Raw genomic sequence first — 26,176 nt, 5'->3', positions numbered from 1 at the left:
TCTCTCATCACTAATTGGATTAACTTCCACTACAAGATCTCATACTCATCATAATAATGTATATCATGCCTAATGCATGTTTATATATGCGCTACACTGTTATTTGATGTGTGCCTCTGTATTCCAGTATATTTGAATTGAAATAAATCATAACTGATGAGGAGTAATATCTAGTCACAAATATAGACAACAACACTCACCCAAACACAACAGCAGAGGTTTTCCAGTAGTGTTAATCCTTTTAATGCGTCACTTTTAATCGTGCCACTCTTCCTTGTTTCATGACTTCTGTGTTTTTGTTTGGTTAGTATCTCATTCATATCCATTTTCCAACCCAAACAATGCAAACATGTCTTTAAAAAGACCAAACCTGCATAGTATTTACGTTTTTATCATTTTGCATAACGTCACATCGTTCCGCATGTCATCATCGTAGATTTGTGTATGTGTGAATGCCGCTGCATATCTTGAACATCTGACATTCCCAGGTCCCTCATGATTGCTAGTTTAGGTTCATTAGCGTCGTCCCTTCCTCTGGCTCCCTGGCATTCCTCTAGAAGGTATGCTCCGGCTCATGTCTTTGATCCTACGCATGAAATTCATTATTGAGAGGAATTTGCAATGCATTAGCCCAGGGATTCCTTGTGTATCAAGTGGTGTAGCTGAAGGTAGCACACTAATCAAACTGTACTGAGTATGTGTGAGAGACCAGAAGTTGTGCTGAGTGACAGCTTACATATATAAAGCCTAGAGACAGGTTTACCTGGGGTCGTTGATGGAAGGAAAGTATAGGTAGGAGGCAAAGAGTGGATTATAGGCATGAAGAGATAATAACAAGATCAAATGAATTGCGATGATAAGGGAGGCAATGAGCCATTTTACTGAGGTAACATTCAGTGGTTACTGCTGCAGACCACATAGTAAACTTAACAATGAAGCTGTAAATGTTCATCTTAAACACAGTGTTCAGTAAGAAAACATATACTCTAATTTGGTCACTTATAACATGATTGGATTTATGATATTGAACTTGGTTTTAACTGTTTGCAAGGCATCAGTGCTATAATTGGAATAAAGGATAAATCTGAGAAGAAAATAAATGTGGTCAGCCTCATCCCACTGCAACAAATTTTGCAGTTCTGTCAATTCAATTCAGTTCATTTGAATTCAGTCTTATTTACAGCATCAAATCACAACAACAGCCACCTCTAGGCCCTTTGTATTATAAGGTAAAGACCCTACAATAATACAGAAAAAAAACAACAATCAGACAAGCTGCTATGAGCAAGCATTTGGTGACAGTGGGGAGGAAAAACTCCCTTTTAACTGGAAGAATCTTCCGACAGACTCAGAGTCAGAGAAGGGCAGCCATCTGCCATTTCCAGTTGGGAGTGATGGGAGGAAGACAGGACAAAAGATATGTTGTGGAGGAGAGCCAGAGATTAGTAATAACTCATGATTAAATGCAGAGTGGTGTATACACACAAAGAGTGAAAAGTGGTGAAAAAAGAAGAAACAGTACATCATGGGAAGCCCCCAGCAGTCAATGCCTATAGCAACATAACTAAGGGAAGGTTCAGTCTCACCTGATCCAGTCCTAACTATAAGCTTTATCAAAAAGGAAAGTTTGAAGCCTAATCTTAAAAGTAGGGGTGTCCTAACCTTTACACATAAGAGGGTCTGAAAGCTAAAAGCTCTGTCTCCTTCTACTTTTGAATACCCGAGGAACCACAAGGAAGCCTGCAGTCTGAGAGCAAAGTGCTCTGTTGGGGTGACATGGTACTATGAGGTCTTTAAGATAAGATTGGGCCTGATTTCACAACATGTATGTGAGGAGAAGGATTTGGCGTCAGTGATAACACGAGCTATTATTTGGTGTTGGTGCACCAACCTCTGCGCTGCTGGAGACAAAAAGATAAGGGTCTTCTTATTCAATAATGCTCTTTCACGGTATAACCATGACACTTACCCACTTGAAAAGTAACACAAAGGGGTCCTTTACAAGCATCCATATGTGAGTTTAGAGTGACAAACCTGTCTCACAATTGCCATAAACTCACCACATCAAGGCATCAATACCAAAGGACACTTTGCGCTTGTCTATAAGATGCCAGAACGATGACGAAATGGGAATGATCACAGGCTGGGTACCATGAGGTGGGGGTTTTTTTTGGGGGGGGGGGGGGGGGGGGTCTTCAGCCTCTGCTTTTATCTCACTGATTCATTTTCCAATTTCTTTCACACCTTTTCCTGCCTAAGAATAATTGCAAACTTACTTTCTTCTGCATGATAACACTGCTTACATGCTATTACATCATGTGCCTCACAGTAAGTGAACTGGACAAAGATCGCCGTGACCACAGAGTTTTTCAGGTGTCCAGCCGGCGAAGAGATGTCGTTTGTTCCGTCTTTTTTAAAGCCTGCTGTATAAATGCGTCTCCATCCTGATGAATGATCGCACAGGGACAGTCCCACAGAGGCCACATTTACACTTATTGATGAGGTTAGCTTTCACTGTGACATTTGCTTTATACACACGCTCTCAATTAGTTTTAAAAAAGAGTTGCAGGAGTGTGTTTGCTCTACATCTCTTTTCTTTCTCATTCCCTTCACACCACACATATCCATACACATCCGCACATACTTACTTATTTATCATCTTCATGCACACATGCACCTACTCTGAAGACTCCCCACAGGACTTTTGATTGCAGCTAGACTGTTTTGTATTCATATGAGAGATTCTCGATACCCTGTATTTCTCTCATATGAATACAAAATAGTTAAGGCAGAATCAAAAGAAACCTAAGAAATCTCTTCCATCCTTCTCTTCTCCATCTCGTCTCCTCGCAGCGATTCCTCTGACACTTGATTGAACCATTTTATCTTGTTAAGAGGGGACTGAGTGTAAAAGGAGACCCCTCAGCCGTAAACTTCAAAACATGGTTCCCTGTGATTCCACAAAACGTTAACTGCACGCAGAGATCCAAATTTCCTTTTCCTTGGCGAGATATACTGTAATACCCACTTTTCTCAATATGTTGTTTCATTCATCTTTCTTGTACCTCACTCCCGCCCCAACCCCTGCAAAGTACTTGAGTTAAGTGGGGAGGCTTGCTTCCCAGTTGGAACGTAACATTTGTCTTCCTGGTCCTGGTCCCTCTGAAAAAAAAAATCAGGGAATAGTTGAAGAAAAATGCCTACCAGGAGGATTGGTTCTTTAAAAGACGAGTACATTCTCAATGCCCTTGCACGTGTTCTTCTGAGAGCTCTAAGTAAAAAAAAGAAAAACACTTTTTTTACATGATAACGTCAGCATGTGTTCTTACAATCGTCCTGCAGGACTCTTACCCTCCTTCTGTATTCTAGATGTCACTGTCTTTGCATCCCTCACATGCAAGTGTTCATTCCCGACTCAGAAAAAAAGATGCGGTTTTCAGATGCTCTATAAAAGGATCCAATTATCCCGACATGCACCCCCACGTCCATCCTATCCATCCAACTGCTCATCCTTAAATCCAGAGCTTCCTTTGCTTGCCATCAACTTCTTATCCTCCTGCTAGTATTCTCTTCTTCCAGCAACCCAGCAATGATTAACATTGATCTTGTTTTTGCTCCTTGTTTCATTACACCTCTGTCTTTCCACACACCAGTTTTTATTTAACACACACATCTGGAAATGGAGCACAATGGTATTAAACAGCTTGGTTTGTTTAAGACATGAGATCCTTCAACACGTGAGCAGGTCCAACATGTGACTTGTGTTTGATTCTGACATTCTGGGTTAGGCAAAGCCCCCACTCCCAAAAAAACCTCCATTATGCTCAAGCACAAAATCAATATTGTCTCAATACACACACACAGGAGCACACATTTATATGTCTGTACAAGAAGGCAGATGCCCATACATATATTTGGAAAAAAAAAAACATGATTTTTTCGGTTTAATCCATTTATTCAATCTGGCAAATTCAGTGAAACATTTCAGCATCTCCTGTCTAAAGTATGGGGAGGTGGAGCGTAAGTGGATCATAGTACCTGAGGGTTTCATAACAGCATTTGCATAACAAGCATCTAACTGCCAGAGGCATGTACATGACAGGGATGGAGACCTTTGAACGCAGTCTTTGTTTGCTTAAAGTAAAGGGAATAGTCAGCATGTGCAATATTAGCAGAGCAACACTCGAACTACTTTAACAAATATAATGACGCTTGGGGTCATGTGAGAAATGCTTCAGTAGATCATCGTAATTGTGGCATGTGCAAAAGGTTTGGCAACTTACACCTGTGAGCCGTCAAGGAGAGTCGCTTTCTTCTGCTGCTGCACTTCAGAGTCAATTGTCCTGCTCAAGTGCTCTTCAGCAGGAGTTGATAAAAAAAAAAGGGTCACACTTACGCCCACGTTTTGATTCAAACCACTGAAAGTTTGAGATCTGTTTCATCAGACTTTAGGCTGCTGCCACTGCAAACAAAAGAGGTCTTTTTTTCTTCTTTCTTTTTTTTGTTCAGCATTATTAAAAATGTAAAGGTTTAACTCTCTCTGCCATTAAGCAGAAAAAATGTAAAGGTCTATCATCTATGCATTAGTAAGATTAGCATTTTAGCAACGGAAAGATTAGCAAGGAAATGAATACCATGAGAAGGATTGGTATTTATTCCAGTTTCTTATCATGTGAAAGCTTGTGTTGTGAATGTGATGCCATACCAATATATATTCATGTGTGGTGCTAAGCCCAAAAGTTCTGATGAAGGCCGCAAACTAAAAGAAGCTTTTTTTATGATTTGGTATAACTGGGATTTGCCAATGAAAATCCTTGTGCAACTTTACTTTTCACTATTCAGCATCGAAGCATATTATGATCCTTTAGCAGATTCTGAGAAAAATCTCAGAAATTCTTTCACTAAAGTTATAAACTTCAGTGATAGATTGGAGTGGTACATTTAGGAGAAGAAACTCAGTTTTCTAAGAGCCATGCCAACAATAAGTGTTTTTACCATTAGCGGACAGTGGTGTAAAAATAAGTGACATGGCTCCAATGCGCCTGATAAATGTAGCAGGTTTACGTCCGTGTGTTTGTATCTGTGTAAAAGCATCAAAGCTTATGTAAGACTATGTAATACTGCATGTCCTTTAAAAATAGCTATCGGTGTTCATTTATGTGAATATTTACTGGTCCGCCTGTCTGCACATGTTTGTTTTATGTGCACTTCTTTCACAAGCATTGCGACAGCACTTGTCAAGTAGGTTACGTACAGTATCCACACACACACACAGACACACACGGCACATTGTGCGGGTAGCCTCTGGCTGCTGCTCACACATCAGACAGTATGGGAATCGGAGTCTGACACCAATTATGCAGAAACGGTGGGAACTTGTTGCTAAACCCGACATATCAGTGGGTTGCTGTTTCTCCTCTGCATCATCTATACCTCAAGGCTCTGTGTGGGTCTGTGTGTAAAGCCATGAGAATAGTAAAAGCACATGAAGTACCATGATCCCCAGCATTCACAGGATACTGGGAAACAGATTACCATTCAAGTCACAGATTTTTTTTTTTCCTCAAAAAGTGAGCACTTGTAAAGTTCATAGAAATTTAAAGCTCGCGTAAGATTCTTCACAAAATATAAAAAGAGATAAACACAGCTCTACAAATTGTTTTCTTTTAAACAAATTAACTTCAGTGCAGTGTAAGCATTATATTCCAAAAACCTTAACTTCAGAACGCTTTGCATTAAAGCTATAATTATTGAAACATGAGGGAAAGTGTCAGGAATTTGCCTCGGTCCAAAATGTTTGTTAGAGAATTAGCATAAAGTCGTTTTTTCTGGTGGATTTTCAAGTTAATTTCCCGCTAAAGATTTTCAGAAATTTACAGCACCATTTAGTATTTTCTGACATTTTTGCACCAATACATATATCCACACACACACAGACACAAACGGCACATTGTGTGGGTAGCCTCTGGCCTGTGCACATCTGAGCTCTTATTGAAGGTGTATCGGTGAATTTGTACGAGTAGTGCACTTGAAGCAACATTAGAGACTGTGTTTCTATTGCTGCAGCACATTAGAAGACAAATAAACTGTGCGATAAATGCTTTTATTCTGTGTCGAGGTCAGCACAACAGTTTAGCACACCCTCATTACTTTATAGTCACCTATTTTGATGTCTTGCCAGACAGCAGTGTCTCAGAGAGAGAGAAGAAAAAAATCAAAGCAACAGTTTAAATGATCATAAATACACGTTTGAGTCTCTGTTGCAGGGCAAAGCTGCAAAGTCTTTTGTATTGAGTGATAGTCAACAAATGCCATCTGATCTAGCTTGCACTACTTTCTGCCCTTTTACTCCTCCTCAGCTTGTCCAAAATCTAACGTACACGCAGTCATGCTCAACACTGCGAACCATGCGTCATTATGAATCACAGCACGGTCGAGGCTACCGCACTTACAAACAGGCACACACGTACCGCACGCTATAGTGCTTTCACATCCATCGGACCACCAGCTGGCTGACAGCTGTCTAAGCCAAAGTGAAGGGTAGATATTTTGACAGCATCATCTTTCTGATGTCTAGACTGAAACTATTAAATGCTGTGGCAGATGTATCTGTGTGACTGACATTGTGGAACATCCCTTGAATGCTCTGGATCCGGCGTCTGTGATTCACTTTAAAAAGTTATTTGTTTCCCTCGTTTACACTTGACCTTAACTGTGTTTTTGTCTTTCCTCTATTGTCATTGCCTCGTTTAATCACATTACCTGTTGTAATTTGATTCCTTAAAATATACGGTTTGAGGTAATCCGTTTATTTCTCCTGGTTGTCTTCTGACTCATTGCATTTTAGAAAATGCGGACGTTATACCTGTTGCTTTATCACAGGGGTAATTTTTTCTTAATATGTATTGAAAAACAATTGCAGTTTTTTCTTGTCTTCCCTCCATCAGAAGGACATGTGGGTTGCAACATAATTAAATATAAAGGTTTTCTTCTTTTTTTCAGAGGTGTTTTGTGTATTTTTTTTTGTCTGAGGTTGCTTTCCATTAATTTCATCACAAAGACTCATCCATCAACTGTCAGTGCCTCTGAAGTCTGTTTTTTTGTTTTTTGTTTTTTTCAGTCTTCATTTCCTGGTTTTCCACACGGAAGAGGTCCATGATGTGCTTCGGATCTGGGACGGGCCCCAGGATGGAGGTGTCCTGCTGAGGGAGCTAAGTGGCTCAGCGCTACCCCAAGATGTCCACAGCACCTTTAACACTATCAGCCTGCAGTTCACCACAGACTTCTTCACCAGCAAACAAGGCTTCGCTCTTCAGTTTTCTGGTGAGAGAGAGAGGGGGGGGGGGGGGGGGGGGGGATGATAGGAGGTGATGGGAATGTTAAATGAACGTGACTGGGTGGGACCAGTTTCAGCTCTCACACATTTCACTGCAGGAGATGACAATAATACTCTCTTTTCATCTTCTAATCGTGTGCCATTAAATGCTCTTTCACTCACTGAGCCTTTCTTTGCTCCTTCAGTGTCTACTGCAACCTCCTGCAATGACCCAGGCATGCCTACTAATGGGACCCGCGGTGGCGACAGCAGGGAGCCCGGAGACCATGTGGTGTTCCAGTGTGATCCAGGTTACATCCTGCAGGGGGCCAACAGGATCACCTGCACTGAAATCAATGGTCGCTTCTTCTGGCAGCCAGACCCTCCTACATGCACAGGTACTCTACAACATAACCCCATCCGTATTACGAAAGCCTGCATGGATGAGGATCACAGCTTTACTACTGCTGTGCGAGTGCTAAGACCGAGGCTCCTCGTATTTTATTATAGTCGTATTATTTCCTGCCGCCTGCCTAATACAGTCTACTGTATATCTCCTCTTACTGGCCTGACTTTTGTGGAACAGGTAGAGAATACAGATTCCTAACTCGATTACTTAACAGACTCCTTAAGTGAATCTTAAGTGGCAAACCTGATTGCCATGTTCCCTCGACATTTAGTGAAGTCACTGCGGCAGACAGAGAGATCTGATTATCCTGTTCCTCAATAACAACACAGACCTCTCAGTCAGACCTACGCTCTTTGTACAGTCTTTGTGTTAATATATTATCGCACGTGGTTCTCTGCTAAACAGTGTGAAGTCATTAACAATAGCAATTAAGACCTTGTGATTAGCTGCCTTATTTAATTAGCACTTAGCTTAATTAGATCATTTTTGGCGAACAATCGGACACTTTTGACACAGGTGAGAATGAGGTAAGAGAACATCTGTGTGCATTAGCTAGGTTTCAGTTAGATCAATCAACTGCTGCTCCAACTTCCTGTGGGGAAGCTGCACAACACATAGAGTAGGAGGTGAGGTTCTTACAGCTATGTAGTTGTGCTGTTTTGGGGCAATTTTAGACCAGTAAGTTTTTCATTTGTATTTCAAATTGATTTTCATTATAAGTTGTCACTTTGATCAATTGTGCAATGCATTAGAAAAATAAAAATGTAAAGGTAGCAGTTTGTCAGATTCCAAAGCTTAGGGACACTTGGTGATCAAACGCAATCCCAGCACTCACTGATAAGTATTTATTTTGAGAACAACAAACTCTTTTTGGCTGTAATCAGCCATCAGCACAATCACAGGGAAAAAACATTATATAGATCCAGGCTATCAAAGTCCAAAAGGCTTAAAGAAGATTTACTGCTGAGTTGTTTCCTTCAGTCTATTTTAACTACTTAATAGGACTTCTGTTTCATCCTTCTTCCAGCTTAAACCTTGCATCTTTTCCTCACTCATATAGACTCTGGTTGTTTGGCAGCATCATGTAGTTGTAATCTATATATGGTTTATTTGAGGTTTACTTGCAGTATGCACCATACAATTCTGAGTCCTTGTGTTTTGATCATTTTTGTTGTTTATTTATTTTTAAGATAAGATAAGATAAGATAACCTTTATTAGTCCCACACGTGGGAAATTTGTTTTGTCACAGCAGGAAGTGGACAGTGCAAAAGTTATGAAGGAAAAATTAGAATAAAATAAAATAAGAATAAATACAGTACACAACTGTACAGAATAGAATAAAATAAAATACTATATACAGTAGAATAAAATAGAATAAAATATACAATAAGATAAAAATAGAATACAAATGCTATATACAACTGAGTAAAAATACAACGATGCCAGAAAGATTATTGCACATTAGTGTTATTGCACATGTGTGGATGTGTGTGTTTGATCAGTTAAAGTCTTTGTTGTGGAGTCTGACAGCAGTGGGGAGGAAAGACTGGGATGATGGAGGCTTATACTGGAAATATGTTGGTCTTACCCAACAATAAACACTAAGACTAACACTTATCAGTGAGTTCTTAAGTAAAATGAAACACACATTCATGCAATGAAAAGTAAAGGATTCCAGCATCTTAAGATAAACTGAGATCAGCTCTGTTGTTTGATAGCAGTTCAGTTGCTGTCCAGATGCCACTGTTGTTTACTCCTTGACTGCAGTGAACTGTAATGGATTTCTTCCCTGTCATAGCTCCATGTGGCGGGAACCTGACAGGTCCTAGTGGGCTGATTCTGTCTCCAGACTATCCTGAACCGTATCCTCACGGACGAGAGTGTGACTGGACAGTTACTGTCACACAGGACTATGTCATCTCTCTGACCTTCAACCAGTAAGCATTCAGTAGAAAAGAAAAGGAAAAAATGGCAACGCATATGTTTTGACTTTTCAACAGAGGGGGGGATTTATGCTTCAGTTGATCTTTTAACCTTTTCCGCTTTTTTATTTTTTATTTTTATTTCCGCATTTTATTTTCAAAGTCATCCTAGTAAAGCGTTGTTACCTTACTCGCAGCCTATCTAAGCAGCAGTTATGTGATTATATTTTTAATGTTATTCTCTATAACCAGGTTCAGCTTGGAGCCAAGTTATGACTTCTTGCATATCTATGATGGACCGGACTCCCTCAGCGCCTTGTTGGGTAGCTTTTATGGCACAGATGTTCCCGATCGCATTGAGAGCAGCTCCAACACGCTCTTCTTGGCTTTCCGCAGCGACGCCTCTCTCAGCAGCAATGGATTTGTGCTGCAGTACACAGGTACATGTCTTTTCTTTGAAGGAACACCTTAAAGCAATACAATATTTGGTTACTTGGATAAAAACAGTGAAGCTAGGAGAAAGAGAGAGAGTTTTTTTGTCTTTTTTGCATTTCCATGAGAATTAAATTGTTCATTTTTGGGGGGGGTGGGTGGTTCCCAACTCCAGCATCTTATAATTCTGAACAAAACAGCAGATTTCAAGAAGGTTGCATAGCTTTATCCCCCAAACAGTTCACATTTTAAAATTCTTCCTCTGGCACAGTGAGAATGCGTTCACCCTCTGCTGCTTATCGACCTTGCAGATTGTTTCTTTTTAACTTTCCCTTCAGTGTAGTCCAGAGCGGATACGATTACTGGTGTGAAAACATTCTCCAGTGAAAGAATGGGTTGTCTGCGGTGCAGCATCCTGATCGCAACCTCCCTGTTTCTGCTATGGCCTGATTGGGTGTCATTATTAACGTGCGCCTTCTAGCAGGAATTCTGAAAACAAACAACTGTCGGCTCGTGATCAGTGCAGCTGCACTAAAGGCCTCTGATAGATTGGAGCAAACAGCATTTTGTTGTCTCATGTCTAAGCACGGTTGACCGCAGCACATTGTTCAGGGGACCAAAATTTATCTGTTCATGAGTGGTCACAGAGAGCCACTTGGTTTAAGGATTGTGCTGCACATCTGTTTGTTCTGCATTTTTGTTTCAGCCTTGTAGGGGACTACCTCACTTCCTAGCAAATACACAGATGCTGAGGAAGCTGTAAATTAGACACAGCATCTATGTTAGGGGCTTTGCTTGAGAGAGCAGTGTTAAATCTAAGTCTCCCCACCTCAATTAGAGTTGTTTAAGGTATCAGACACTTAACCAATTCCGGATTGACCCCAAAGCTTTCCGTTTCTTGGCTCACGCTCAGATAGGATTTGATGTACAAGCAGTCGACTGATTTGAGAACTCTACCTGTTTTTGATGCTGCAGCCCTCCAACTCATTGGCAAACTGTCCTTAAATGAAGTGAGAAACAATGTTTCTGCAAGACAGCGTTACAGAGTCTACCCCTTAACTCACTCCCAGCAACATTCACTGCAGTGTGTGATATTGTATGGCCAATCTGGTAGAGCAGATGGACCCAGTGTGTGGCTTCGAAAAACTCCCTCACCCCACTTCCAATTCTCCACACTAATGAACCATAACCAAATAATACATAAATTACCTCCTCGGTTTCAGACAAACAACATGGCACAAAAGTGCGTTTGGCTGCGAGTTCGGGTCTGGTTGGTAAGGAGACAGCACGTCGACGAGTTGGCCCGATCCGGCATTTGGTCAACCCGCCCCTGAAAATTGTATTACAAAATGCGCCCGAGGTGCTGTCAGCCTCTTCACTGAGCAGTCTTTATGTCTTTCTGTTTTCTTGTCTCAGGCATCCTTTGATTAGGTCTTTTACGCTTTTCACATTGACTCTACAGGGAAATATGTGGACTCAAAGACTTTCCATACCTGAGCCACATTTAAATGACACTCACAAGACACAGGCAAGGACATTTACACATAAAAACATGCACATTATTTCTCTAATCCAACACCTTCATCAAATCTTGGGCTCTCTTGCATTTTACCACTAAATGTCTCCTTTAAAAACACGACAATAAAATGGAAAAAACAGACGATGCGTTTCTCACATCTTCACTCACATCTATAAATCAGGGTCAAGGCTTGTTAAATCAGCTCATTTTATTGGGGTGACCAACCTTCTGCAGACCAGCTTGTGCCAAGGGCCAGCCCTTTCCTAATGCCTACTGTATCTCTCACAGCTCCGCTGTCTCTTTTCATGTCCATCATTTTTACCCTTCAGCCCGAAAGGCTTGGGGTATTTTCGTCGAGGGTGAGGGCAGGGTGTCCTAGCTGACATCTTTCTTATCGTCGAAAGATGTTTTCACCACCAATATATATATTTCGTTTCATGACATATCAAAACAAGGTTCATGTCTAAATAACCCTTGTCTAGAACAGGCAGTGGCAGTCAGCAGACATACCTGGCCCTAGCACTCTGTGATGTCATCAGTTCCCCAACTTTCAGCTTAGAAATTCAACAATTACTTACTGCGTGTCTAGTTTTTGTCATCAGTGAATTAGAAATTTGATCTTGTACACTGTGTACTTCTTTAAAGCACTTGGTGTACAATGTGAAATATAAATCTTTAAGTGCAAGATGATATAAGGAGACCAGAAATTCTTATAATATAAAGGTGTCTTAATTTGATTATTTTCAGTGAAGCGATAAAATACAAAAAGAATGTTACATTTTCGGGGTGTCAGCTCTGGGACTCATTTTAATGTGGGTTAGTCTTTTTTTGTTGGCCTCCCAGTGAACCTTTTTTAAGAAATGCTTCTGCTATATGGACATTGTTACAGTGTTCCCTATTTAAAGTTTGCACTCAGCTAGCTCTTGTTGACACAGCTCAGGTTCTTGAACATATATTCTGTCAGACACTCAAGTGTTAGTTGAAATTTCCCTAACGAGAAAACAGTTGACTCACCTTCCTACGCTGGGTGTAAGTCATCAAATATTAAAGTTTGCTGGGAAAGTGGACTGGGTTTTAAGATTGAATTAAATTGCTTTGGGCATTTTTCCCCCCATGTTTATTTTAGCAGTAAAGGTGTGAAGTGTGACAAATTGACAGGCCTCCACTCACGTGTACATTTTCCACCTGAGAACAATGCGATGGTAAATTGAGCAAGACATCTTTCTTATGACCTCAGAAGTGATGATTGATATGTGTGGTCGGTTGCAGGGTGTGTGTAAGTGAAGTTTGGCAGGGTACGAGTGTAGGTGTGTGTGTGTCTTTGACAAAGAAAGCTTGCGTATGTGCATTGTCTTCTTTAGTTGACTGCACAGCGAAGCGTTGGTTGAGAGGCGGTTGTGTGCAGTCAGCAGACCTTGGGCCAGAGCCATGCCACTCTCAATCAGCTGCCTGTCTTTCTCCACAGCCATACATACCCCAGCAGCCACAGATGAGAGGCCACCGTCAAGGGCTAGAGAGAAAAGTGGCAGTCAGTCAGTGAGATATATTTACTGACAGAGGAAAGCACAGAGTTGCAGGAAACGGTGGGGCGGGGGTGAAAGCAAACGCAGCCACAAAGAGGAAGGGAAGTTCGAAATCCAAGTGTATCAGTAACCTTAGGCAGAAAACAGCTTCTGTTCTAGTATCACGGCTACAGCTGGATGCAGAAAAAAAAAATCCTTTCATGGAATAACAACGCCTGCTCACTTCTGTCACTGATTTTCCACTGCGTTACCTCTCTCTGCAGAGAACCCTAGGGAGTCTTGCTTCGAGCCCGGCCTGGTGCGCAATGGGACACGGGTGGGCACCGATCTCAAGCTGGGCTCCACCGTCACCTACCACTGCGACAGTGGCTACACACTAGAGGGAGACCCAACGCTCACTTGCATCATGGGGGTGGACGGCAAGCCGAGCTGGAACAAACCCAAACCCATCTGCATTGGTAAACACTGACATCTGGAGACGGTTGTTAGGAACACAAACCACATCAGTGCTTATAGATTTGTCACGTGTAAACATGTCTATACGATTAGGCTATTTTTCCCATAGAGCAGTGTCCTACAGGTGTATGTGCAAAGCTGTGTTGGTTTTGCTAACACTAATAGATGTGCAAGTGCAGCTTTAATTTAAAGAGTGCTGCTTATTTTGCATATATTCTCCTCACGCTCACAGTGGAACGAGCGTCATTCTGACTGCTCTCTGATATTCCCATGACACGACTAGCTCACGCTGCGGGCATTCCCCCCGGAGAGCTCGTGAAAGATCCCTGACACCACAGAATCGTCTGGCTCTCACAGTGTGAAGCTTTAGTTGTACGCCAGGTGGAAGACAAGCTCATACCACGCAGATTTTCACACATGGGGAAACAAGGGTTCAGGGTACAAGCGTGCGCTGAGCATTTTTTGGGGGGCTTTAACCAGTAGAAGCAATCCGGGTCTCAGCACGCCCAGGCTAACCCAGACGGACACTTGGAAAACATTGCAATTTCACTGTGACAAACACTGGGGACATCTTCCACCGAAAGCCCAATCAGACAAGAAAAGTAATTTAGGAGTGATGGAATAGAGGGGATGGAAAGGTAGGAGGAGGGGGGAGAGAAATGGAATCTTCCACTTCTGACTGTAGATCTTCCTGTCATGTCTGCCTTGTCCTTTCCTGTTTTTTTTTGGTTGTCTCGTCTTCATTTCTCATTTATGTCTTTTTGCAGCTCCGTGTGGTGGACAGTACAGTGGTACAGAGGGAGTGGTCTTGTCTCCTGGTTACCCCGGTAACTACAGCAGCGCACGAACCTGTTTGTACTCTGTAGTCGTGCCCAAAGATTACGGTAAGCCAAGGAGTGAGAGCGTCCTTTTACACTCTTCCTGGCAGATGTTTTAATGTTTTAATCGTGTGTTTTTGTGCCGGTGTATAAAGGTGGTTAATTATTGGTGCTTAATTAAGGTGCAATTTTTCTGTAATGCCAAAAAAAAAAAATTCCTTATCAGGCTCAAACGATGCTCAAGTGCCTCACTCAGTTCTACATATTTTTCAAGGCTGAAGGCAAGAGAATAAAAAGAAAAACACTTGAGGCTTTTTTTCCCATAACTAAATATTTTTAGCGAAAGCTGCACCGGAGAGAGAAAGTTTGTGTTAAACTTGTAAAAGCTCCCATCCTCTTTCAGTTCTTGCCAAATGTTTTTTATTTTTAAATCACAGAGTGATTGATAGTCTCTATATTCATCAGTCTCATTGCTACACATACTTTTTTACATCACTGTGGAAGAGCAATTTAATCACCAGCTTATATACTAGTCATATAACACGTCAGTCAGAGGCACGCATCCACCGAAATATAATTAGATCCAGAGTTTCCGAAGTTTCGCTGCTTTTTGGCATTTCCTTCGTAAAGGTCACAGTTTTCTTCCAATATGTGATGCCATACTGTAAGAGCAGGAATTTATTCAGAAAGCAAAGGGTGTCGGAAGAGGAACACAACACAGCACAAGTGTGTATATTCAGAATTAAACATGTTTCACTTGCTTGCTCGGGATGCCGCTCCGTTTCACTTTCTATCTCGGGCGCTCTGTCTTGCTCTCCTTTTATCTCCTGCTTCCTCTTCTCTTCCCTCTGGCTCCTTAATGAGTTATCAGCACCATGCCTCTCGAGGGGCAAACTCACGTCCTATCATTGTTAAATTACACCAAAAAAGCAGTGGCGGGCATGTGTTTGGCTTTGGGCTACTTCACCCCAGTATTTTGAATATTGAGGTCATGACGCTCATTCAGAGGTCCGGCTCTGCTCCAAAACGACCGGGCACCTATCCTTCTTGGAACCTGTCGGCAGCGTATTTCGCTCGGCCGAGTCAAAGCGAGAAAGGAAATTGAAATAATTAAAGTCTACATTTGCATTTTCTTGGAAAATGACAGCGAGGCCCAAGGCAACTCACTTTGTCGTGATGAGCCACAAATGCTCTCGCCTCCATTCTTGCCACTTCTCATTAGGCTGATGCACTAGCGCTAATGATAGGCTATTTTCTTCAATGCAGAGGACAGGGTGGGTGTAGCCGCAATGACTGGGTTCTCTTATCAGAGACGGAGATGAAGAGGATGCACAAATAATGGGAATCGCTGAAGATGAGGCTGGAGATTATAGATGCTGAATCATGTCAAATAAGTGGATCTCAGAACATAAGGAACCACACTTTGATGGAGGAGCAGTAGTCCCCTCTTTCACCTCTGCTCACTTTTTTACTCTCCACCTGCGATATGTGCTGCGAGTAAACGAGACAGATTGATTGTGAAGGGGCTGAATATGTTCAGGCAACAGCAGTAGAAAGGGTGGGTTGGAAGGATGAAAGCACTGTAGTGGAGATTTAGCTACACATTGTACAACAGATTGACTGTCATTGCAAAGCCTTTCATCTACTGACAGGCAATCAAGCCCAGACAGGATTGCTGATCTCCATTGTAATATCAGGTTTTTTTTGGCTGTGTTGTCATAACTGGCAGTATTATCTACCTTGCTTTAAAGGAGAGTTTTTGATTAAAAACGTTGTTGAAAATATTCTTTTGGATGAAGAGTACTTTTATTTTGTTTTGTTTTTGAGTCATTTCAAACAATTATCATCTCAGTCAATTTCACGACTGCGTCTGTTTTTCCTAGTGGTCTTCAGTCAGTTCGCCTTCTTCCAGACGGCCCTGAATGACATCGTGGAGGTTTACGATGGGGCGACGCAGCACTCCCGCGTTCTTAGCTCGCTCTCTGGAGCACACACAGGTAGCCACACACACACACACGCACATTTCAGATGCCTGAATACATGATTCCGATTTCAGCAGGTATCAAACATGAGGGAGGCAAAAAATAGAAGCTATTTACATGCAACTAGAGGTAGGAAAGACGTGACTCATACACATTTGTATAGCTTTGTTTCATCTTCAGCACTAGCTCGTTCCAAATCAGTAACAGTGATTTGACTATTTGAACTCCCAGCCATTATTTTTGACATGACAGGGGGCTAAATAAAATTGTTGTCGTAGACTTATCCTTTTCACAAGGATCTGGTTAAACTCAGAGACACAGTGCTGACGCAGACAGAACCGCGGTGGCTGCAGGTGGGCTCCACTGAGCTGTAACACAATTCAGCAGTGACAACAAGAGTCACAGGGATAACATATCTACAGACAGGCTCAAGCCTTGCATGAGCATACACCTGAATTGGTATTACACAAACACTCGTGTCAACTCTTAACTTTTGTGCACATGCGGTTATGTAGGCAAACAAGTGCAGTGATCCACACGGTGCCTGTTTATGCTATAACTTCTACTTTTTAAACTAGTGGAACAACTGGATAGATACTTTTTTTATATTAATTGTTACATGGAAAGATAAATAAGATGATATATAATGATATACAAAGAAATGGGAGCAGAGATGGTAAACACAGGTAATGATGTTGTGCTCGTTCCATATATATTATAATACGATGGCCTCACATGCCTGCGAGCACGTGTGAGTGCTTCCCTTTAAAACTATTGCATATTTGCAATAAGTGGCCAGTAGAGAGTGACCTCACAAACAAATGAAAAAGTAATAATTGCATTCCTGTAACTCAACCTACCTAATGACCTAAGCCATTACAGGAAAACCTTCAAGTTTGGTAATGATGGTATGATTCAAATACATTTAAACAAACACTTTACCTTCACTTTTTTTGAGCTGATATCTGTCTCTTGCCATTATAATCATGAGTGGTGCTATATAATTTAAATTCAGTCATTTATTTGGCCGTGTCTGCAAAGCTAGACTTGCACAGTGCAGTTTTGCTAGTGCTTCTAAGCCACAGATGATAAACTACGGCACATAGATAGTACTGCTTTAACCAGACAATCCATGTTCGGTTTGTTTGGTAATTCCAGTTTTTGTTTTCTGTCATTAGGTCAGAGTCCAAACTTAACCTAAACTGTCATATTTGAATCAAGTGTGTGTTGCAGACAAATACAACACAGTGGTTCATGTGCCACTAGTGTATAAAGAGCCCACTCGTGTAGCAGTGCTGAGTAGATGTCTACATAAAGTGGAGCACACATACGCACACAACTCACTAAAAGAGAGTTATGAGAGTGGAATATGGTAAAAAAGGACAACAGTTTTAAGGTTAAAAGTTAAAAGGCGAAAAATAACTAAATGTGTGCCATATTATTTTTGATGAATGGATGTAATAAATACTACAACTGCGCTGATAGGCTATAAAAGCAATGGCTGTAGTCGGGGAGGTTCAACCTCTGAAGAGGGTGTGAGTGAAAAGGTGCCGAGTTTAGGGCACCCCTCCGCCTCAGCCTGCCCTCGCCCTGTGGCTTGACAAAAGCAAAATGATTACTTTGGTTTGTGTCCAGGGCAGCCTCAGAAAATCCAGTTTACAGCTCAATAAACAGGATGCTATATTAACTACGGACTCGAGGCAGCAGGTTCGCAGAGCTATCTAACCAGGCATGGCAGAGCAAAGCTGACACACTTTGGCAAGGGAAGAGAGATTTTAGCCCACACGTTGCCACTGAATTAGGCACAAACCAGAAGCATGTATCTCCATTCACCATACCGAAGCAGCAAAGCTTACAAATCTACTAACGTTTACATCTGCAAGCGTACAAAGCACAGAATTAGCTTCGTGTGTTTTCCATTATGATCTGTAGGCTTTTTTATTTTATTTTTTTTCTGATGTATTTTACCTTATTTTCACCCACTTCCTGTCCTTGTTTTGCATGGTTCTTATCAGGTCCACACTTACTTTAGCTGGTTGACTTTATTTATATAATTATTTGATCAGTTCTTGTTTCTACTCTAATTTAGATTGTGGAACTTTAGTCTCCTGTGTTTAGAATTAAATCTATGTTTTTTGTCACACATGCTGTCGTGTCTAAATATAGATGTTATTAGTATGTACAGTACAGTTTGGGGTTTTTTGGTAAATGGCAGGATGGGCTTTGCCAAACATGTTAAATCACAGAAGTCAAAGCACGCAGCATTTTTCTGTAATTATGGAGACCTTGAAAAACAGATTCTCTACTAAATGATCTCAGTAAAGTATTCAGCTGTATGCTTTTATTCCTTTTATGCTTATTGAGGTAAAATACTTTCTCTACAGAGAAATGCCAGTGATTATGAGTTATCAGAGGCAGTGGGGACAAACAGAATAAAATAAGAGGAAATGAAATGTGGAATAAATTAACAGTAAAAAAGGTGTGAATTAGAAAAGAGAAGAACAAAATGACAGATTCAAGAAATCAAGGACACCTATCTAAATGCTAATTTTTTAATAACCGATTTGAAAAAAAAAAGGGAAGAAAATGGCAGCTGTCTCTCTCCTGGCCATCTAGGACTAGAGTTTGCTAAAGTACCCTTTCAGCTCACTGCAGAATAAACACAAAATGTAACTTTGCAGAATTAAAATTCACCACCTGATATCCACAGTTGGCTAACTCTTTTTTTAAACTCTAAACCTGTCGTTTAGTTGTGATTTTTAACAGCCAGAATTTTTCTCGCTGACGCTGTTTATCGGTGCACAGAAGTAACTACCACTGAAATTCAGGTGCTGATCCCAGCCAAAGTCACACTTGACCTCGTTAGCCTTTCACATGTCAGTGCGGAAGATCATTTTAAGGACAAAGTGGTCGGGATGCTGGACAATGGCCAGAGAGCCAGTAAGTTACATGCTGACACATGTTTGCTCTTACTGCACGGATGCTTGCCCTGCGCAGCAAATTATGAAACACTGTCACCATGACAGCACACAGCAAGGGTTCCTCTAATAAACTAGCCAGCGTGCTCTGGGATCCAGCAGTGGAACCTGAACATTCGCGGTGATGACTCATTAAGAAACTGTGCCGCTGGTGCTATCTCAGGACACTGCATTTAAAGGTGCAGAAGCTCTCAGAAAACCTAAGAGCACAGAGCAGACTCACTGAGACTCGCTAACACACACACAGACACGCACACAACCACACGCAGATGTTGCCTCTGAGGTTAAGCACGTCTGCCTCCCACTACAGTGTGACAGCAAGCAGACATAGAGTAATGAGATTCACAGCAGAACGCCAGTCAGCACCACACTGAGAGAAAGACAGAGAGGCAGAGACAGAGATGATCACGCTTTGTATCATGTTCTGTGTCAGTCAACAAATTTTACACCACACTGGATACATCATGGGGGTTTTCCTTTTGTGTAATTACAATATGGGCTAATGGGGATTGCAGGGGATCGTATGGGTAATTTTTAGGAATTAAAAAACAAAACAAAAAAAAACGTATTTTCAGGATTTGTTTCACAGTTAGATGTTTTAGACCTCGGTATAAATCACATTTTATTTGAGTAATGCTATTAGAGTAAAGAGTCTCGTAATGTGGCGAACCCCCTAAATTCTTAGTAAATTGTCCTTGCGTGTAGTTTAAAAATCTAATTTTATACCCAAAGAACAAAGAGTGCTATCAAAAGGCCTGCTCACACCAATTACCCAGAGCAATTTAAGCTGTACAGTAAGACTTCCAGGGGCTTGACTGTGGAGAGCCTTAAACAGCAGGTGAAAAATGCAACCTTGAATTTGATTCCATATTTCGGAAACAGCCCGGGACAAAAAGTCACAGGAGGTCTGGTCACTGCAGCTGCTTTTCAAGCGCTCAAAAGTCATGCTGTACTATTTTAAGTCTACTCTGACAGCCCACCTTATAAATTAATGGGTAACTCTTGTGAACTAAAAATTGGAATGTGAGTTGCCTTAGCCCAGCTGGAATAACACAAACAATTATCAAACCGGGAAAAACAAGAACATGATACAGAGTGAGGCTCATACGCTGATCAAATGCAGGTTTTACGCTTCGGGACATCACTTGGTATAGGCAGACTGCAGTCAGAGGCTCAGCTGCACCCTCACACAATGCTATCAGTGCCAATAAGCAAGATTACCATTTAGTCACAATGTACCTGACAGATATTTCTGGCTTTCCTACAGGTATAGAAGATAAACAGAGTACTCTGTGGCTGCAAAGTATTAAGCTAATCTGAATAATCAACATGCATTTGCATGCACCGCAGATGGTGCAAAGCCTTCTATAAGCATGTTATATTTTCACCCCAGTGAGTTTTTCTGTGAAAGCGTAACATCGCCGAGCACAGCTCTAGACCAAACAGCAAGATTTCACTCGGATGAGATACCCACGTGTTTTTTTTTCTTCTCTTTTTGCACTTTCCTGCAATGCAGTACATGAATAGCACTTCTAAATATATCCATATCCAGAGACCTGCAGAATGTCCTCTTTCCCTCAGTCATGGCAGATTCCCTAGCTCTTGCATTTCTTTAATTTTCATGCTGGATGTGCAGAACGAGTTCCTAAAAATAGTCACCAGGATTCACATCCAGGAGGGAGGAAATTAACAGAGCTGGTGATTCAGTGGCAATTAAGTGACCGGAAAGCAACACAAACATAAACTGATGCTGAACAAAGTGTTTTGCTAAAAATTTGTTCGCTAAAAAACCTTGATCTTATCGCAGGTGAGTCGTTGCCATTAGCAACCTCCAACCAAATCCTGATCCGCTTTACCTCCAAAGGCCAATCCAGCTCTAGAGGGTTCCATCTGGTCTACCAGGGTGAGTGTGCAACACACACACACACGCACAATCACACACTCCGAAACAAATTCTGCTACCTTTTTTTTAATTCCCTCTGTTCGAACATCCCCCTTCCTGTCCATAACAGATGACTTGATGAGTGATTTTTGCAAGGATTCACCTTCAGCCACTGTCTCCGCCGTGATGTGCTCACGCGCATGCATCTGCAGAAAGTGTGCGAAAAAGTTGTGCTTAAACTCTCCCGTTGTTCTTTCCCCCCCCCCAAGAGGGGCTTTTTTGAATTCTTATTTTCCTTAAACAGTTCACTGTACCAGAAATGACATTTGCTGTAGATATCCAAAGGCAGTGGCAGCCCTGAAGAATGTTTAATGAATAAATAATACTTTTTTTTTTGGCAAGTACGCTGAAACAACGCCAAGGAAGAAGCAGAGCTGAATATCATATTTTATATTGTCTGTTCTGAGCATTGTGATCACACTGACATAGACACTAAAAAGAAATCACAAAATCAAGTGGTGAGATTTTTCTATTGTATATTAAATGTGTAGGTAGTTTACATTTAAAGAGTAACTGTTATGCTCTTTTTTTTTCCTGTCATGGTCAAATAATAAGTTTTAAATAATAAGCATGCCGCCATATGTGCAGGTAATCCATGTGAGTCAAAAGATAAAGTTTCAAGGGTTGTAAATGCTTAGAAACAACAGACTTCTCCACCTTTGGCTCTGGATGATGTCAACAAAGGTGGATATTCCTAACATGTTCATCTCAGGCACACAGTTGGTCATATGTTCTGTTTTTATTGAGGGAGCCAATCAGAAGACTCCTGGTTTAAAAGGCAAGGAACTAAAATTGCTTGTTTCTAAAGCCCCTACTCAAATGTAAAGCATAGTAGGTCGGTGTCTCTAACTCCAGGTTACGTAGAAGCACTGCAGCCTTTTACACATTATTTAGTTTAAAGTATCCTGGATAATGACTCAAATTAAATCACCATCCTTCCTGTTCACAGCCGTGCCGCGGACCAGCGCCACCCAGTGCAGCTCAGTCCCCGAGCCCCGCAATGGCAGACGAATGGGTAACAACTTTGCCGTTGGCGCCGTGGTCCGCTTCGAGTGCAGCCCTGGTTACGTCCTGGAGGGATCGAGCGCTGTCGAATGTTTAACCGTTCCCAGTGCCCTGGCACAATGGAACAGCTCGATACCCAGCTGTATAGGTAGGACACAGATACTCAAAACACACAAAAACATACACACACTTGTTTTAAAGTCAAGCCGTAAGCTTTAACTCCACAGCTCAATACTACGTGTTTGATATTCTAATATAAGCATTTGTTTAACTGGACTCTAATCCAGCTGAGTTCTGCTTTTTTTTTTTTTGTTTTCTTTCTACCTCAGTTTATTTGCCTTTTCACTCTCTCTCTCCTTCTGTCTGGTTCACATACTTGATATTTTGAGCGTCAAGCTTCCATCTTGACACAGATGTGGGCTGCCAGCCATCGCCTGTAGCTATACAGTGAGATTCAGCCATGCAACGAGCAGGTGGCAGCCACTGCTCAGGGTCACAAATACACACCGATGGACACACACACAGATGCGCACACAGAAATCAACATGCATATACGAAGACACACTCTCATACACAGCTTACAGCTGAAGCAGATGCTCCTGTGCTGTCACCAGATGTGACTTGAACAAGACAAGCTGGGAGGACAATGTCTGAGGACTGTAAACACTCCTTAGGAGTTTGTGTATGCAAGCACGAACCAGGCGGATCATGTACAGCGTGTCGTCCTCGTGTACGTTTTGATTCTGGTTCTGATATGAGCATTTAAGTTTATAGAGGCGAAACTGAAGATTTGTATTTAAACAACATGTACTGAATTTAACCTTTTTTTACATTTTAGTCTGTTTTGTTTTTGTTTATTATATGATCTGTTTCTCTTTGCATTTTGCACACTTTTAAAGTAACTTAGACCTTAACCTCATCCTCTTATCTCACAGTTCCATGTGGAGGTAATCTGACCCAGCGAACTGGCACCATCTTATCTCCTGGATTTCCTGAGCCCTACCTCAACGGCCTCAACTGTGTATGGAAGATCACAGTTCCCGAAGGATCAGGAATCCAGGTTTGTACAATAACGTTTCTGGTAGGGATCAGACCAACTCCTGGATGCCAGGATTGGTAAACCAGAGGCAGATTCACCAACGTTAGCAGTCAGTCCCCTGTCTAATTTCCCTTTCCAAATCCACATGTTGCCCAAGGAAATCCCGCTCTGATTACATTTATGGAAAGTAAAGTCACATTTGAAAATATATTTTACAACGGCAGGTTATAATTAGAGTTTGGCATCTATGCTCTCAGCTCATTACACCCTGAATATATGTTACATAGAATGTGAGTGATGAGTAAATGTCCCCTGAGTCTACAGTGAGGGTTCTGGGTTGGTGAAGGATGTCTAAATAGCAGGCAGCAATGCAGCAGCACAGACATCTCAGCAAGAACGATGGAAGATTTGCACAGAGAGACATATAGGATATAAGTGTAAGACCACATTTGTTTTTCTGCCAACACATTAGCTTTCATTGTCTGAGCTATAGCAGCCTGTCTATGAGCATGCAGAGTAATCTCTTTTTAAAACTGTCTCTGACCACTTTTTTAAAGCCATTCACAGTGGCTGTCCACCTCTAGCTTTTAGCCTTTATGATCCTTGTTTTGACAACAGACCTCTGTGTGATGAGATGCTTTCAGCTTACCAAAGGCCAATTAATGGAGCTGCACACAGTATATAAAGGTATAGCTTTTACAGGCCTCTCAGTTGTGTGGAACTGTGAGGTGATAGTGTCTCTGGGCCTTTTTAAAGGCTCCGAATTTAATTTGGCAGATCACTATACCAGAACCTTCAGATTGCACAACCTGAAATAAATTTTCCTATAATCACCTCTTCAATTACTTTCCTTTTCCTTTCCTGGGAGTTAATTCAGTTTGCATATTCTTATTCCGCGATGCGTGCGTGATGGAATCTCATGGAACCTGGGCAAGGTCCCTGTGGATCTGCCTGACAGAAAAGTTTTTAGGCTTATGCTTCAGCCTCTGTGCTTAATAACCTCAGTGGCGTCCCTCAGCTATTAGCTCCCCTACCTCAGCTGACTGTCCTTGCAGGTCAAATACACAACATGGCCCAAAGGCACACTTAGCATGCTGCACTTCACGCCAGCATTTGTTTGGAGGGGAAGTAGACCAGAAATAACAGCAGAGAGCTGACTCTATGTAATCCTCCAAAAGGTAAACAGCACAACACTTAGATATGCATTTCTGACTTTGGAGGTACAGTCAAATGATAGTATGCCATCATTTTTCTTTTTAATATTTCTACAGAGAGAGGCACATTTGCTACAGGGTCACTGCAAACTGAAGAGAGTTTACGGCTCTGTATCTATCTCTCTGCAGCAGAATCCTCCCCCCCGTTCCCTCTCTTTCATGCAGACATCTTCTTTCTTGTTCCCTTCCATACTGTTGCTCTCCTCCACCAGCTCCCCGAAACACATTAGATTGGAGTGTCACGATCTAGAAGAGAACTTAAAGGAGCGAGGTGCCTTCCTGGCACATTTACTGTGGCCCCCTAATGAAAGATCAATCTGTGATCTGCCTCGTCTCTCCGGGAGCCCGGTGCACCAGCGCCCCTACAGCCCCTTTAATTGGCTCATATCCGATCTATAACCATCAGAGGCAGAGGAGACAGCAGAGGAATGGACGTGAGAGGGAACAAAAAAGGGGAGTCTTGGAAGGAGAGTGGGGGAAAAAAGAAAGGACAACAAAGACTGAGGAAAACAAAATCCATTGCCAGTTTCACAGAATTTTGCATGTTTTACTGTTTTTTTTTTTCTGTTTTAACAACAAAATAAGTTTTGGTATCTAGACTGCTACTCTTATAGCATGTGGTATTTTGGTTTTCCTACTGGTCGCAACTGTCATTTGTAGATTTAGTCGCTTTGAAGAATATTCAGCATTCGCCACATGTCACACAGTCTTCTTAATTTAAAATCCAATTCCCACCACTTGAACGCAGTCGGAAAAGGAGGCGAGTCTAATTAAGCATCGCCTTATTAATCGTGTCTTATTCTTTGGCTTTTCAGACATTTCGTGTCCTCTTTATGTATTTTGAACCGAAAGAAAAATGTCTGTATACTCTGAGAGGCTGTCGCAGCAATCTTAACTACTGTTGTTACCCCGGTGATCTGTACATAGAAATATCTTTTTTCATACTTGGACTATTAATCACTCAGCAGGGTTGTGTTTTTTCAGGCCTCATCCTAAAGTAAGAGTAGATGTAACCAAATAACCATGTTTTTAGTCCTTGACTTGCAGTAACTAGCTTCACATACTTTCCTTCGTTCTAATTTTCTTGCCCATAATGCTCCCAGATCTGCTCCCTCATCCCTCTCTCTTTCTTTCCTTACTGTTTTTTTTTGGTCTACATTTCACTAATTGTGTTCCTCTTCCGCCCCCTCTTTCTCCCTGTCTCTTCCCTGTCTCAGATCCAGGTAATCAGCTTTGTGACAGAGCAGAACTGGGATTCGCTGGAGGTGTTTGACGGAGGCGACAACACTGACACCATGCTTGGCAGCTTCTCGGGTATTGCCGGATATGCATTTCTATATATGCTTTTATTTTCCTCAACGTGTCTAATGTGTGCAACCTTGGACATAAAACATATTTTGAAAACAGCCTCATCACTTTTCACAGAGCAGAGCCTGCAGTCTGGAAGAGATATTGTGTTTACTAACCAAAGCATAGATTTCTTTAGAAAAAAAAAAAGATGGCTGCCACATGTAGCTCAGTTTCAGTTCTAATCTGGTACAAATCTTGCTGCCTTTGGACAAAGGTTATGTTATTCTTTGTGGAGTTGAAGCAAATGTTTGTTTACAGTATCTTTGCGACT

At 41.6% G+C, this 26,176-nt stretch overlaps 1 protein-coding gene across 2 annotated transcripts in view; it reads left to right on the top strand.

Moving 5' to 3' along the window:
* Positions 1-26,176, top strand: part of csmd2 (CUB and Sushi multiple domains 2) — a 268,656-nt gene that overhangs the window by 167,677 nt on the left and 74,803 nt on the right. For both annotated transcript variants that reach the window (XM_025902309.1, XM_025902308.1), the window contains 11 exons: positions 7,121-7,323; positions 7,522-7,713; positions 9,524-9,662; positions 9,900-10,087; positions 13,385-13,579; positions 14,345-14,461; positions 16,279-16,392; positions 21,163-21,258; positions 22,247-22,450; positions 23,238-23,362; positions 25,773-25,869. In XM_025902309.1, coding sequence (XP_025758094.1) covers positions 7,121-7,323; positions 7,522-7,713; positions 9,524-9,662; positions 9,900-10,087; positions 13,385-13,579; positions 14,345-14,461; positions 16,279-16,392; positions 21,163-21,258; positions 22,247-22,450; positions 23,238-23,362; positions 25,773-25,869 — 1,670 coding nt within the window. The remainder of the gene's footprint in view (positions 1-7,120; positions 7,324-7,521; positions 7,714-9,523; positions 9,663-9,899; positions 10,088-13,384; positions 13,580-14,344; positions 14,462-16,278; positions 16,393-21,162; positions 21,259-22,246; positions 22,451-23,237; positions 23,363-25,772; positions 25,870-26,176) is intronic.

This window comes from Oreochromis niloticus, linkage group LG22 (assembly GCF_001858045.2).
Source record: "Oreochromis niloticus isolate F11D_XX linkage group LG22, O_niloticus_UMD_NMBU, whole genome shotgun sequence".
NCBI classification, from domain to species: domain Eukaryota; kingdom Metazoa; phylum Chordata; class Actinopteri; order Cichliformes; family Cichlidae; genus Oreochromis; species Oreochromis niloticus.
The sequence above is the reverse complement of the archived record's forward strand: the minus strand, read 5'-3'. Positions and strand labels throughout refer to the sequence as shown.